Genomic DNA, 16374 nt, shown 5'->3' on the forward strand with positions numbered 1-16374 from the left:
AACGGTCGTTTAAAGCAGGTGGTGGTTCAAAGCAGGGTTTACTGTACATGCGTACTGGGTGGTGCATTGTTCACTGACATGCCCGGCGCACAGGCAATTGCCATGTGTGGAAACCTGAATCCGATAGCTGCACTCGCATACACCTGGATATACATGTACGGCATGCGTGCGGCATTGCACAAAACGTATGGATGTACGCAAGATGCAGTACGCATACCGGTACATGGTATTACAAGTAGATAAACCTTGTTCGTTCAAGCATGTTGTTATACAAGACTGACGGTACGAGAAGTCTAAGACTACTCCCCTAGAATAGAGAGGGTCAGAGCCGGATCTAACACCCATACGGTTCAGATGGTCACGACCGACCGGGGTTCTACCAACCGTGCGTGGATGGTAGTAGAAGGGTCACTGTTTCCGAACACGGCGTCCTCCACCTTGTGACAGGCTGTCAACCAACAATACCGCCAGGCGCGTTCCCCGTATGGGTTCCTGGGTGCCCGGAACCCCCCTTTTTTTGCTCAAAATGCAGGATTTTGCTTCATTTTTTGAAATTTTCCCGGGAGGCCCCCGGAACCCCCCCCCCCCTTGAAGGGCACCGGCGCACGCGCCTGCCCGCTACATGTACATACTGAACATACAGAGTACACTCATGCCGCGTTTATCCGGGCGGTCTGGGACCAGGCACCGCCGTTAACTTTCAAATGTCCGTAACTCCGAGCCACATGAATTTGGAAAGGCCATAGATATGACATATTTATGACGTCCCAATTTCCGTGGCAGAGCCCCGTCTCACGAGAGCGCCGCATCTTGATTTTACAGCCAGGGAAAGGAAAATCGTATGGCAGTGTACAACGCAGTGCGTGCGATGTGAGAGCCGTAGTGTATTAAGGTTACGCTTAGCAGGTTTTTGTGTGGAGCTCGGGTCCGCTCGAAGGTAAATTGAGTATGGATTGACTGCACAACGTGTTATGTGTGTACAAGGTCCGTATACGCGTATCGTATCCATGATTCGTATGACATATAGCCAGGTCACCACCTCCACAATACGACCACGAAAGGGCGAGATGGTGGGGCACTCTCGCATTACTTTACAGTAATATTCCCACTGAAACTAGCACAAAGGGTGCGTGACAGACCGAAGTGCCCGTAACTTCGGGGTCAGATAACCAATGTATGAGTGTACATGTATGGAATAATACAAATCAATCGGTCGGTCGGTCGGGCTACCTGAAATAAACGGCATTTCGGTGCGGCCTTCTATTCAATTTATCTGAGCCTTGTGTGTGTGTGTGTGTGTGTGTGTGTGTGTGTGTGTGTGTGTGTGTGTGTGTGTGTGTGTGTGTGATCCATCCTCGGGGTCTCTCGAAGCCGGATGTGGGACGAACACATCACCAACGAAGAGCTGCTGGTGCGCTGGGGAGACTCCGAGACGATTAAAGACAAAATTGCACATCGGCGGTTGGAGTGGTTGGGGCATGTGGCGCGGATGCCGGACAACCGCATCCCAAAACAGGTACTGTTTGGCTCCTTCTTGCAGCGTCGCCCAGCACATGGCCCACGCCGCAGATGGAAGGACTGCGCTGTCCGAGATCTACGTGCCCGTGGCGTGGAGGCATCATGGTATGATGTTGCATGTGAGTCTCGCGCGGAGTGGCGCAGCACCTACCAAGAGCCTGACAATGTGCCTGAGCCTCCGCCCCGAGTGGTATGTACGGTATGCGGACGGGATTTTGCACGGAAAGGAGACATGGCTCGGCATAAGTGTCTGGAGGAGCGTGCGCGGCCTGTGTCTGAGCAGCGGGGCGCCAGTCAGTGCGGGCGGTGTGGGCGGTGGCTGAGAAGCCGCGGTGGCTTTGTTGTTTTGTTGTTGTTTGGCTTTATTTAAAGTGGAGTTCCAAAACAGGCCTAAACCTAATGACAATGGTCCCACTGATAATAAGAGAAAAGAAAAATATATAATAATAAGCGGACAAACAGAACCAAGAAGAAGATACAGCTGTAGTTAGATAACTAATATGAGCACGGCAGCAGGGGAAAAAAAGTCACAAGCACGGCAACCGGGAAGAAAGGAGTGAGTGAGTGAGAGAGAGGAGAGAGAGAGAGAGAGAGAGAGAGAGAGAGAGAGAGAGAGAGAGAGAGAGAGAGAGAGAGAGAGAGAGAGGTAGTGAAGCAGATGAGTTCATCCTAGTTGACGGTACTGCCTAACAGAAAGGCCAGGCTTAGCGATTTGAAAGTGGAGCGCTTTCTTTCGAGGCGTGCTGTGTCTGGGAGCTGGTTCCACAGGATAGCTCCAGCATGGCTAATGCGCTTAGCTGAGGATGCAGTGGGGGAGACAGGAATGATGAGTAACTTGCTGCTCCCTCCTCGTGTTCGGAGAGAGGGACTACGGGTGAAAAAGCTTGCAAACAGAGTACTTGAAGATTTGTTCAGGCAGCGCCAAATGAATACAAGAATGTGCATGTGGGTGTATATGCTGAGGGTATGGGCATTCATGCGTTCAAGTAAGGGAGCCGTGTGAGTGCGAGGGGCTGCCCTGCACACCGAGCGAGCCGCACGTTTGAACAAACTATTTAGGCGCTTATCCTGATAAGACGATAAGAAAGGGGCATAGGCAGCAGATGCATAGTCAAATTCTGATAGTATAAAGGACCTGAAAAACTGAACACGGCAAGAAAAAGGCAAACATGCTGCACTTCGATTTAGTAGCCCAATCTTAGCGGCAACGCGGCGTGCAACATGGCTTGTCATGGTGTTCCAGCTCATGTCTGAGTCGAAATGTAGGCCAAGATACTTGGCCGTTTTCACAACAGGCAGCGTCTGCCCATTACAAATGACATGCAGCTCAAGTGCTTGAGATGGGGATGGGGGAATAGGCAATATCTGTGTCTTTCTTTCATTGAGAATTAAACCACGGCCCTTCAGCCAGGTGGCCAGGTGCTGAACAGCAGCTGAAAGGTGTGCAGAAACAGCTTCCGCAGACTCCCTGCTACATCGTATAGAGATGTCATCAGCAAACTGGATTGCTCCCACATTAAACGGCGATAGTTCTTCTGCTATGCCGCGGGCATAGACAATAAATAGCAGTGGGCCCAGTACCGACTCCTGGGGGACACCTGAGTAACTGGTGTACGGGAGACTTCTAGTCTGGCCAACCTGAACGTACTGTTCTCTATCAGAGAGGTAATCCACCAGCCAACAGAGTGCCATGTCGCAGATGCCAAGTTCGAACAGATCTTGCACAAGAGTTTGATGTTTCACTTTATCGAATGCCTTTGGCTTGGTCCGGCATGTGTGTGCCTCAACGGTGGATGCCGCAGTGCCACCTGGAACTACCGGAGCGTCGGCACCGGCGGAGGGATGTTGTGCCGCGCATTGTGACAGGTGTGGTCGCTGCTTTCGCAGTGTCCGGGGACGGGGAAGGCATCGCTGTTCAAGGGTGGCTCATAGACCAACAGCAGAGGAGCGCTCAGCCTTCCAGCACGTGTGCATATGCGGCAAGCGGATGCGACTACCCGTGCACCTGGAGCGTCATCGAGCGTCGTGTCCTCTCTCTCTCTCTTCTCAAGTTTCCCAGTGATGGGATCACGTGACCCTTTTGCGGCAGTGACTCTACAGGACAGGACAGGTGTGTGTGTGTGTGTGTGTGTGTGTGTGTGTGTGTGTGTGTGTGTGAGAGAGAGAGAGAGAGAGAGAGTGTGTGTGTGTGTGTGCGCACGCACATACATGTAGTTGCATCTGTGTGTGTTGGTGAGTGTGTATATGTGTTTGTGTGCGTGCGTGTTTGTGTGCGTGCATGAGGGTAAGGGTGTGTGTAGTAAAAGCCACAGGGATATACTACATGCCTTTTGTACATAACTGTATGCAATACTGTTCATTAGCGCTCATCCGATGCGATACTATGTAGACCACGTACCTGTTGTAAATGGACGAGCGAGTCCCTCGCCCTTCCCAGCCGAAGCAGACACATGCCCGCACTGTGCGCGCACTGCCGTCTCATGGCAATGCGCTCCTCATGCCGGTCCGCATCCTCTACCACTTCAGCCAGCAGGGACTTTGCAGCCGTGTAATCGCCTCGCTTCAGCTGCTCGTGCGCTCGCTTCACCAGCGCGGAGGCATTGGCGGACGAGGGGTGCTGCTGGTCGCGAAAAGAAACCTGCGTCGCCATGCGTCTAGGCAACTAAGAATAATACTTCGCTATCCGACGCGTTTGAATGATGGATAACCGGCTCCTCTGAACAGAAAGGAGGCTGTGCGCAGACTAGAATCTTGTATCAGAGCAGCGTTTTCAGCCGAACATCGATCGCTGCATGGGACCACAGGATGTCGAGCGAACACAGAACACCCAATAGCAAGGCAAAGCTATTTTGCAGCCACAGGCACAGGAAAAGAATTTTATGTTGTGACTTTGTTGTTTGGTAAACTGGCTGAGCTAGCAGAGGACAAGACTTGAAGTAGACCACAGATTCAAATATCATTCACCTGTAATGTCCTGTTACTGACAGTCTGTACGTAGCGGGTGCAGTGTCTTTACGGCTTTTTTGTTGTTGATGTGCTACAGACATGTGCTGTTGATATGACAGACTGCCAGTCGCACTCGCAAAGTCGCCACTATTCGCACTGTCTGTAGTGTGTAGTTGCACTGGCCTGGCTCTAGCTCTGCACTGCAGCTAGATGCGCAACTGATCCGTGTTGACCATGTACCAGCGTGGTGTTGCGACACACACTCCCAGGTGACCATGGCGACGTGAAACGGAATTTAGACCCACCCAAAAAATAAATAAATAAATTAATTAATTAATGAGCCAGCACACGCGAAAATCACCCTTACTTAGTGACATATTTTCAGAAACCCGCGATATTCATGTTAAAACAAAATGGCGTCACGATTTATTGAAAGTGGTATAGTTGGTGGAAGGAGTGTTCAAAACCATTTGAACTTCATACTGTTCGTCTTCTTTTTGACATGCTCTCTTTCCATCGTCCTTAGCTTTTGTTTGTTGAGAGCTGTTTTGGCTTTCTCCTATACCTCTGGGGGATGCCAAGTGATGGTTTTGAGAGGCTGGTGATGGCTGTGAGCGAGAGTTTGCCGATCGGCGTCGTCCTCGCTATAGCGATGAAAATACTAGTTACTGCGCACCTGGCAGATATCACAACACGTCGGAGCGTCCAGGAGCAAAGGAATCTTGGGTTTTCACTGGAATCTAGTTCCTCCAGCATCGTGTAGCCCACCGTCGGTGAATGGCGGTCCAGAAAGGTCGAACCTGGTCTTCTGCAGCATCTCGCAGTCCTGCGAGGCACACTGAATACGCCTGTCATGTATTCTACAAATAAAAATCACGAAGTAGTGGACTTTACAGTGATGAGTCTATCCTGTATGCTGCAAAAGACGCAGGAAATGTGACTGGTGTCTGTACACTCAGTGACTGGACGCCAACACCCCAGTCTTCTCCTGCAGGATCTGTTTGACATTGACATTATGCAGTAGGTCGGCATTGACCTGGTTTGGCAGCTATCGTAATAGTATCTGCCTGGTTGGATGTAGCAGGTTGGTGTTTGCTCGTAGTCCAGTCCGGAATTTTCTTGTAACTCACGGTGGAGTACGTGCAGGGTTTGTGATCATCCCTGTTCACTTCAATATTATCAAACACAACGTTCCCTTTGTCACTCATCTTATCCTGAGTACTGAATTTGCTGACAATATTGCACCACACTTGTCACAACCTACCGCCACTGCTGGCGGTGGCGACTGGTTCGTCAATGGCGGTGACCAGGCTGACTGACTAGCTTCGAGACAGCGGCCTCGTTGTCAACCCCGCGGCAGCCTAAAGGTTGATTTTATCGATCCAGCCTCAGCCCCATGTTGACGATGCCCTAGTGACTGTGTGTCATGGATTGCCTTGCCATCAGCGGTCATTGCCGTCCACCTTGGTGCAGCCCTCAACAACTGGCTCAGCCCATGGGAGTCTCAAGTGGACAAAGTTGTTGCCAAAATAGCTCAGAAGATTGGTGCATCGTGGTGTAGGTGAGCACATAACTAGGACTTCCCAGCGCCTATTTGTCCAGGCTGCGATACTATGTGACATGCTGTACTGCACATTCTTTTCAGCACTGCAAGGCGGGCAGCTGGACACACTGCAGGGGCCGCGCACATGCAGGCCGCCTGTTGCCAGTGCAGCATTCTGGAACGTTCCTTCCTTCTGAGATCCGTGGAATAATAACTTTCTTTGCTTCAAAGCAAGTGGCTTACCTTTCTGTTGTGCTCCCAGTGTCCTTACAACAATAACCTACAGCAATGTTTTATTTTCCTTTCCATTCCCCAACCAATGAATACTACGATGTCGATTCTATTTCTGAATACTTTAGTGTGTGCCCGCGCACGCACTTGTGTGTGTGTATACCTCACTCGCCACTCGAAGTTCTGTTCCCCATCACTGGAACACTGCCTGTTCTTTCAGGACCTGCCATCATCTGCGGATGGGCATTCAATGATTGTATTGTGTGTGTGTTTCATTCAGAATCAGATCCGCTATCGTTGCTATAAGATAAAATCTGTGGGTTCACATCCAGTGCATTTGTAGATTTGCGTGCTTTTCTCGCCACGGGCGCATACATGGGACATTGTGTGTGTGTGCGTCTGTGTGTATGGGGATATTGTCTGTATCGGCTTTTGGTACTAATGTTCAGGTCTGTGCTTGCATGAGTGTGAACATGAAATTGTTCGGTTCTGTGCATGCTATTGCTATGTTGTATATTATTGTATGTATGTGTGCATTTCCACGAACAGTGTAGATGTGCGCGGAGAGTGCATCCATCCCTCATCAACCACTTCCCCTTGGGCTTACAAGAGTTTTTTCTGCGTACCTCTCATTTTTGTTTGTTTCTCTCTGATACTGTATTGATGCCGGTACCTGTACCTCGATGTGTTCCTCTATCTGCAGTCGCCTTTAACCTTCGGTCAAGTTAACGTTTATTGTGCTCTATTTATCGTGCGAATCAAAATAAACAATAATAACACAAGTCGTGCTAGAGTGACGACATGTGCGTGTAGTAGGGTTGATGCGATGGGACGTTATAATTAGGTGGAACAGAACACACATTGGGCAGATTGATTGGGCATCATTGATTGTGCTCAGTCTAAACAGTGAACATAATAATTATCTCCAGTGACAGACTGTAGCGGCTAGCCTCCAATAGGTAGCTGGCACTAGTCGCTACTGCTTGTTTGACAGGTGCCGCCAGAACCCCTGTTGTGTCATGCTATAGATGCACATGCCCTATTCTGGGGCATACTGAGGTACTTTGATTTTGTTGACTGCATGTAAACAGCATCCAATAGTAGTACTCGTAGACCTTGGCTCTTTGTAGGGCAACCACCATCGCATGGATCGATCGGTGACTATGCACTTGGAGGTTGGAATAGCCCACGCTGAACAGATCATCTGTTCAGCAAGGCTTGCTATGGCCCAAGGAGTGAACTCGCTTACTCGACTATCCCGGTTTTAGTTAACCAGCATGAGTGGTGCAATTTGTCCATACCATGTTGCGAGCTCACAGTTGTTTGGGCAGGTTTTGAGCTGCACCACGAAACAAAGCGAAATAACGGCGTGACTGTAGAGCAAGGAAGCGGCGAGACGGCACTTCCAGGACGAGACAGGCAGAAGAGATGTGTTCACAGCACGAGCAACCTCTCAAACACTGCCGGTACTCCACAGTTACAAGAAAATGTCGGACTGGACGACGCGCCAATGCAAACCTGCTACATCCACCCAGGCAGAAAGCTGCCAAACCAGGCCAATGTCGACCCACTGCATACCGGTATGTCAATGTCAAACAGATCCTGCAGAAGAAGACTGGGATGATATTGGCGTCCAGTGTACGGACACCAGTCATATTTCCTGCGTCTTTTGCAGCATACAGGATAGACTCATCACTGTAAAGTCCACTACTTCGTGATTTTTATTTGTAGAATACATGACAGGCGTATTCAGTGTGCCTCGCAGGACTGCGAGATGCTGCAGAAGACCAGGTTCGACCTTTCTGGACCGCTATTCACCGACGGTGGGCTACACGATGCTGGAGGAACTAGATTCCAGTGAAAACCCAAGATTCCTTTGCTCCTGGACGCTCCGACGTGTTGTGATATCTGCCAGGTGCGCAGTAACTAGTATTTTCATCGCTATAGCGAGGACGACGCCGATCGGCAAACTCTCGCTCACAGCCATCACCAGCCTCTCAAAACCATCACTTGGCATCCCCCAGAGGTATAGGAGAAAGCCAAAACAGCTCTCAACAAACAAAAGCTAAGGACGATGGAAAGAGAGCATGTCAAAAAGAAGACGAACAGTATGAAGTTCAAATGGGTTTGAACACTCGTACCACCAACTATACCACTTTCAATAAATCGTGACGCCATTTTGTTTTAACACGCATACGGTCCACTGAGATGACAGTGAATAGGGCTTGAAAGTGATGACGTCAAAAACGGCCTGGGAGTAGTAAATTGACATCAGATTTCTATTTTGGATCCACCAAGGTGTGACTTTGCTATTGCCTCAGTATGTGGGTGCATAGCAACCCACTCATGTCGTATGCAGGTGCAACTTTTACTTCGCCACCAGTTGTCACCCCGCCCCCACTAGCCAAATCAGTCAGTTTCACTGGCAACATCACCTTGCTGTGAGTGAGACCGCTTGAAATGTGCTTGGATCCATACAAAAACTGGATCCAGGTGGATCCAGTTTTCGAATTTTTCAAATTGTTGCTATGCCATTGCTATGGAGTGACGTAGCACTTTCAAGCCCTATAAAGGCAGATGGATTTATGCAGAATTCAATGCAAAAAAACGTTTGAAAAAATGTGAGTAAAACTTGGTCTTAGAAGATAGAGCATTTTCCCTGATACATGTAAAACTATAATCACACATCACACGAAAACAGAGAAACAGAGAATGTTTTTTGTGCGTTTTCTCAGTTTGAAGTGCGTGCCACTAAGGTCGATTTTCGCGTGCGCTAGCTCCAAAGTCCAATGATTATTTGGGACAGAAAGCGCATCATCATGATTGCCATCACAATGTCATAATGCGTGAATCCTTCTGGCATGACTAATACTGACTGAGTCTGTAATGGTAATACTAATACATATACATGTAGTAACTAACTATGTAGTAACTAACACTAAATACCAGTAGTCACTACTAGCAGAGGTGAAAGAACGTGATTTTTAAAGGATTGGGATAACTTCTAATTCCTTTGAAGAAAGGAATTCGAGTGGACACACCCATTCCCAAAGCGCTGCACATCACATCCGAACCAGTTCCGTTGTTTTTACCTTTGAAGAAGTCGGGGAATTGAACTGGCCGAAAAGAGGAAAATGCCAGACGCGCCAGGACTCGAACCCGGGACCTTGCTTGTCATGAGCAATGGTCTAACGACTGAGCTATGGGACCAGGCTGAACCTAGAACGCGCTGAGACGTTTCTACTACAATGCCCTGTACTAACTACTAGATTAACATAATAATAATGCAATGAATAAAACTATAATTATGCACACTCATAATCACAACCATAGCAACGAATAAAGCGTTCCAGAACGTTTTCTTGTCACAACTATCAATGGAAGCTCGTGACTGAAGTTGCTATGGTCTGCACCACTCATACCACACCAGAAAAAGAAACGCAACTTCCAACTGAGCATTAATAAGTCTATCACTTATCAGGGAGTGTACCAGGTAAGACAAAAGAGAGTTTTTGTTTTTGTTTCTGCTACCAAGGAACACCAGGAAATGAAGGGGAGTCAAGTACAGGAAAACTTGTAACTAACGACCACCCCTTGGGGCCAGAGAAAGCGGTCTTTAGTTTAGTGGCAGGTGGTCCTTAGTTAGAGGTTTGCACCGCACAACAATAATGTGAATGTGAGCCCCCCCCTCCCCCCGTGCCTGGTGAAGTGGTCTGTAGTACCAGGCTTGTCGCTAGTCATGGTGGTCTTTCGTTACAGGTTTTACTGCAAAACGTAATGGGCGATTGAACACGCATGATAGTCTCCGCTCACCACGGGATAATTTCGCCTCCCCAGTTGACGAATTTTCCATTGCTGTCCTTGTCCAAGCGTTGGGCCACCTTCAGGACTCCTGCGATCGACTCCTCCGGACTTAGATGAGCGTGTTCGCCGCCCATATCCGTCCTCACCCATCCCGGTTCCAGGATCAGCGACGATATTCCCTGCTCGCTTAGCTCCGTTGCTAATGAATGGCTGAGGACGTTCAGAGCACCTTTACTTGCGCGATAGCTGTACATCCGGAACGTGGGATTCTCGACGCTGGTGATGCCATTGTCAGCGAGCTCAAGCGAGGCCAACATACTCGACAGGTAGAGCACAGCACCACGTTTCCAACCCAGCGGCATATCTTTGTTCACCTCTGCAGCACGTTTCAACAAAGCATGGAAGCCTTTGAGCACCAGAATTGGGCCGATGGTATTGGCCTTCAGATGATAGTCCAGGGTTTCGAAAGTCAAATCGTCCAGGCTCATCTGCCGAGCCGCCACACCGCTATTGTTGACGAGAACGTTGAGGCCATCATCTCCAACGATTGTCTCGACAAACTGCGCCGCTTTCTTGATAGTGTCCTGGTCGGTCACATCGATCTGCACCAAATGCACTCTACCGCTGTGCTCCTTGCTCAACTGCTCGATTTGCTGTGTGCCATCGCTGCCAAGTGGACTCCGGTGTGCGGCAAATATGTGCTTTGTCGCACCGTCGCTCTTCTGCAAAATCTGCTTGACAAACTCCAAACCAAGACCTCGGTTTGCACCCGTGATGAGAATCGATGTGGGGAAAGAAGCAGCCATTGACACTGTTCCAAGGCAATTGTTCCACAGCAAAAACGACGTAACACAAGGTGTTAACAGAATGGAAGGACTATCCGTCTAGTTTCTCAGACGGTTAGATTAAAACGTAGTGATGTTGTGCTTCGGTCCACCTTTTTCTTTTACACCTCGTGCGATCGACGATGATAACTACCACATTACCTGTAAGCCACGTTTTGTCCGCCCCTCCTGTATATACTGACTAGTATTGCAGCGACAGGCGCCGCCCCAACAGTCTAGTCGGCTAGGTTCAAGCTGCTTCGGCGGACCGCCTTGAAATGCGGGCTCCCAATGAATGGGCAATTGAGCAAGGTAGTCGGTAGGATCTAAGAGCATACCGATACATGTATTATGTACATGCACAATGTAGATTCGAGATCCCAGAATTGAGCGGGGTTCAGTTCATGTTATGCGTATGTCAAGTAACTATGATTACCTCGCATCAGACATGATCATGGGGTGGTGGTGTCCTACGGAAGCGAAAAGATGGTTCTCGACCTAGTACCTGCCCAGTACTCGATCCGTCCGTCATATTCCTGTCAACTGTCTAACCTGTACATGGACATGACGTGCTATATGAGCGACGGCAGTGTCTCGTAGCACTACATGTACCGGTATGCCTATGGGCCAATCTACATACACTGTATTCACTAAAATTTATTTTAAAATATACTCAATCTGCGGACAGAACTGTTTCGTCCTTTCTGGACTCATCAGCGCAGCACAGAGGAAATGAGGCCGAGCCTGATAGCAATGAAAAATGCATTTTTCAAAGCCAGATTTCAACCAGGCCTGAACTTGCCAAATTGCTCAAACTGACAAGTCAGTGAGCTCTGCATAACGCAAACAGCAAAGGCACTACCCCACACGAGAGTGCTCAACTGCTACAAGAGCAGGAGCATAATACTCAATCTGCGGACAGAACTGTTTCGTCCTTTGTGGACTCATCTGCGCAGCACAGAGAAAATGAGGCCGAACCTGACAGCAAGGAATGTTTTCCAAAGCAAGATTTAAATCAGGCCTGAACGAGTGAACGTACCTTATCAGAGTGTTCGAACTGACAAGTCAGTGAGCTCAGTGAGCTATTCCTAAATTAATATACTTTTTACACGGGTCGCAGCTGTCTTCATTATCACAATAATATTATGTGAACCTTTATGCGTGGGTATGTACATGTATGTTTTTTCTTTCCATTCTATAATAATATTACTACTTATTTTGAATCTGGAAAGCATTGGGAGAACTTCAAATTCAAAGGCTCAGTCGGGGAAGTGAACTGCCTGAAAAGAGAAAAAACGCCAAACCCACCAGGACTCGAACCTGGGACCCTGCTTGTCATGTCAGCGCCTTCTAGGTTCAGCCTGGTCCCATAGCTCAGTGGTTAGAGCATCGCTCATGACAAGCAGGCAGCAGGGTCAAGGTTCGAGTCCTGGTGGGTCTGGCGTTTTTTCTCTTTTCAGGCAGTTCACTTCCCCGACTGATCCTTTGTATTTTGAATCGGGCCTGATTGGAAATTTTTATTTTCATTGCTATCCGGTTCGGCCTCATTTCCTCTGTGCTGCGCTGATGAGTTCACAAAGAACGAAACAGCATGCTGTCCGCAGATTGCGTATTTTGAATCTTATAAAATAATTATCTGGAAACTCAACCATTGACCATGATGCTATAATATTATGAAGAGACAATAATGATGATGTTTTTTTTCCCAATGACACCAATTTTATGGCGCTCCATGTTACTGAAGTACTAACTTTGATCATTGGTTTGTAGAGCCCCATTCTCTAGGAGATATCTACATCTGCTCTGTTTCAATGTCCAGCATAAGCGAACGTGTGAATCATGCAAGCATAACTGCTTGGTTGACGCTGCCGCCACTCTCCATCTCCAGCGCAGCAACGACAGGCAACAGGACCGGAGTGATGATATTTTATGACTGTCATCACACGCATGTACAACCGAGCACTGTACAATTGACATAATCATTATGTGCTAGTACATGCAGGCTGGCCAACCGAACTTCTATTGTAAAAGAAACATTATTATACGCATTCCCGAGTTGAAGCAGGACCACTCCACACTCCACTCTCCAGCGCAGCAACGACAGTCGACAACAGGAGGTGAGTGATGATACATGTATGTCCCGTCGTTACTTTACAACAGTTCTTATTGATTTGCACGGCACCGCCCAATCTGCGTGAAAGCTACAATACCAGCTCCTCCAGAGTAAAAATATCTCCTCTGCAGCACAATGAAATTTCTATGTTCCTACATATCTTCGCTGTTTTTGTTTCTAGTGGTAGCGACTTCGGCGATGATTTGTTAGGAAAGGGTTTGCGGCTTCCCACACTGGAGCTCGCGCTTTTCCGCTGACTTGATACTTGACTGACTCATGACTTCCATGCAGAGAACATGAGAAATCCATGGGACCTTTAACTGTCATTATGCACCCAAGTACAAGCATCATTCTGTCGACCTGATGACAGACTTCATGCATTCTCTCCAGGACTTGTCAAACCCAAAACATTGAAGGATCGTACATTTTGCTCTCTACAGTACAGTACTACTGCATCAGCACGGAAAGCATGGTAGCCGTTTTTCATTCACGGCTCTGAGATACTGTTCACCGCCCAGACAAGTGTGAGATCCTTCACAAAATGCCAGCTTTACAAGTTCTGGTATTTCTGCGTTTTAGCACAAATCCCGACATAAATGTACATGTACATTGTAGATTGAGTGACCATCACCAACATACATGTAGATGTACATGTATGTTGGTGAATCATAAAAATTATTAATAATATACATGTACATGTAACTGCAGTGGAGTCTTCACATTCATTCTCATGATTGATCATAGCCCGACAGGGCAAGTAGCATTGCAAACATCATACATGTATCTGTCCTGAAGATTAAATAAATTATAGCCATTGTCATTTTTCTTACTTGTAGTATCTTGCAATGCTGGCCTTGCCTGAGAAATGAAATGCGTGCAACGATAATAATAACTAGGAGCGACGAAACACAAATCAAGCTAATGATATTATTATATCCGACCTGCTTGACGGCAACCTGAACACGAGCTTCTGGACACAGCACTACAATTCACTACTCTTACCATACCAGAAAAGGAATGCACATTCCAAAGCATGTCTATCAGGATGTGCGAGGTAAATAATAACGAGTACTTTTCGTTTCTGTCCACAAGGAACTCACGACGGCCAAAATCACCCAGAGTGACACAGGCAGGAAAGAGGACCAATTTAATGAGGGTTTACCTACATCTGGAACCTATTCCTTAAATTGCTTCGATACTTCAAGTTTTCGAATATCAGGAAATGAAGTGCAGTCAAATAGGGCTGAGGAGCAAAAGGTAAAGAACGATTAAAGACACACAATTGTCTCCGCTCACCACGGGATGATTTCGCCTTCCCAGCTGACACACTTTCCGTTGGTATCCTTGTCCAATCGTTGGGCCACATTCAGTACTCCTGCGATCGATTCCTCCGGACTTAGATCACCTTGTTCACCGCCCATATCCGTCCTCACCCATCCCGGATGGAACAGGAGCGAGGCTATTCCCTGCTCGCTTAGCTCAGGTGTTAACGAATGACCCAGGACGTTCAGAGCACCTTTACTCGCGCGATAGCTGTAAAACCTGACCATGGGATTCTCGACGCTGAAGTTACCTTTGTCAGCCAGCTCAAGGGAGGCCATTATTGTGGTAGTGTAGAGTACAGCAGCACGTTGCCAACCCAGCGGCATATCTTTGTTCACCTCTGCAGCACGTTTCAACAAAGCATGGAAGCCTTTGAGCACCAGAATCGGGCCAATGGTGTTGGCCTTCAGATGATGGTCCAGGGTTTCGAAGGTCACATCGTCCAGGCTCGTCTGCCAAGAAGCCACACCGCTATTGTTGACGAGAACGTTGAGGCCATCGCCTCCTACGATTGTCTCGACAAACTGCGCCGCTTTCTTGATAGTGTCCTGGTCGGTCACATCGATCTGCACCAAATGCACTCTACCGCTGTGCTCCTTGCTCAACTGCTCGATTTGCTGCGTGCCATCGCTGCCAAGTGGACTTCGGTGTGCGGCAAAGATATGCTTTGTCGCACCGTCGCTCTTCTGCAAAATCTGCTTGACTAACTCCAAACCAAGACCTCTGTTAGCACCTGTGATGAGAATCGACTTGGGGAAAGCAGCAGCCATGGATACTGATTTCGTGAAATTGTTCGCACAGTAACACAAGGGGTAACGGAATGCAAGGACTGCTGACTATTAGATTGAAAAATGAGCTCTGCTCCGGAACACCGCTTGTATTTATACTGGCGCGACTCCCGACGATAATATTGTCATGTGCATGAAGTACATTATTGTCTGGGGTATGGTTTTTGCCGCCCTCTGGCGGTATTGTAGCAGCATGCGCTAGCCCCAGGAGTCTGCTGGAGTAGGTTCGAAATGCTTCGGCCTTGAAACGCACGCCCCAACGGACAAAGAAGTCGTAGGGCGGAGCATCCATGTACATGTACATGTAGCCTCAAGATCCCAAGGCTGAGTAGAGTTCAGTTTTTTTTATTGTGTTTATGCCAGTACGTCAAGCATGTTTCAACCTTCAAACCTGTATGGCCAGATCATGGATATTACGATTGAGCGCGCGCGATCTTCGGGCAGTCTCTCGCAAGGCAATGGGCCAATCTACATACATGTATACTTTTTTTTACAGGGCACAGACTCACTGCTGTGAGCTGTCTTCATTATCATGTTTGACCCTTTACACTAGTGCGTGGGTTTGTATGTGTTTCCATTATAGAAGTTAGGCTGGGTATCGTCATGTACATTGTATTATGTACATGACACGTGTACATGTGCTTCATGCGTCGTCAACATAATGTCCGGTCGCAGCGTTACTTTACAACATTTTCTTTACGACACCGTCAATGCGTCATCTGCGTGACAGCTACAATACAAGCTCCTGTAGAATAAAACAATCTCCTCTGCAGTACGATGACGCGTTACGTTCTTACAAATATCTCCGCTATTTTGGTTTTTATAGTTCATTAGGACATGTTAACATTGCGATATCTTCGGTCAGTAGCTCTGAGCTCCGCTGATGAGACCTAACAAGGTCGAAACTGCAAGTACAGTTCATGTAAGTAAGTAGTTTATTTTTTATTTTTTACGGGGTAACGGCCTCTTTTACGGGCAAAATAAAGTCATGTAGACGTGAAAAAATTGAGATACCATGAAAGGTAAAATAGAATTTTATTCAAGTACAATACATTGGGAAACTCCAAGAAATTCCATGTAAAACAGACGGAATTCAGTTTTCAATGGCCGATGCCTACCCCAGGCTCCAGCACCATCCTGCGTGTAAGTGAGTAGTAGTTACATGAACATTGTAAATGTTCTGAGATTGAATTACACTGAATTATTATTGTTATTCCACAATCACGATGACATAGTGCCAATAAACATGTGATGCGGGCGATTTTAACCGGCCATGGTGGGGAA

General features: G+C 47.7%; 3 protein-coding genes across 3 annotated transcripts in view; all 3 read right to left on the reverse strand.

Moving 5' to 3' along the window:
• LOC135812153 (tetratricopeptide repeat protein 28-like) overlaps positions 1–4513 on the reverse strand; it is a 10766-nt gene extending 6253 nt beyond the window's left edge. Inside the window, exon 1 of the mRNA XM_065325474.1 lies at positions 3917–4513. Within this exon, the coding sequence (XP_065181546.1) occupies positions 3917–4168 (252 nt within the window). The 5' untranslated portion in view covers positions 4169–4513. The remainder of the gene's footprint in view (positions 1–3916) is intronic.
• A 4335-nt stretch (positions 4514–8848) lies between these two features.
• On the reverse strand, positions 8849–11218 carry LOC135812154 (C-signal-like). The gene has a single exon (XM_065325475.1). The coding sequence runs from the start codon at positions 10846–10848 to the stop codon at positions 10048–10050; it is 801 nt and encodes a 266-aa protein (XP_065181547.1). The 5' UTR covers positions 10849–11218; the 3' UTR covers positions 8849–10047.
• A 2291-nt stretch (positions 11219–13509) lies between these two features.
• On the reverse strand, positions 13510–15285 carry LOC135812754 (C-signal-like). The gene has a single exon (XM_065325997.1). The coding sequence runs from the start codon at positions 15070–15072 to the stop codon at positions 14272–14274; it is 801 nt and encodes a 266-aa protein (XP_065182069.1). The 5' UTR covers positions 15073–15285; the 3' UTR covers positions 13510–14271.
• Between the last annotated feature and the right edge of the window lie 1089 nt (positions 15286–16374).

Source organism: Sycon ciliatum, chromosome 3 (genome assembly GCF_964019385.1).
Source record: "Sycon ciliatum chromosome 3, ocSycCili1.1, whole genome shotgun sequence".
NCBI lineage: Eukaryota > Metazoa > Porifera > Calcarea > Leucosolenida > Sycettidae > Sycon > Sycon ciliatum.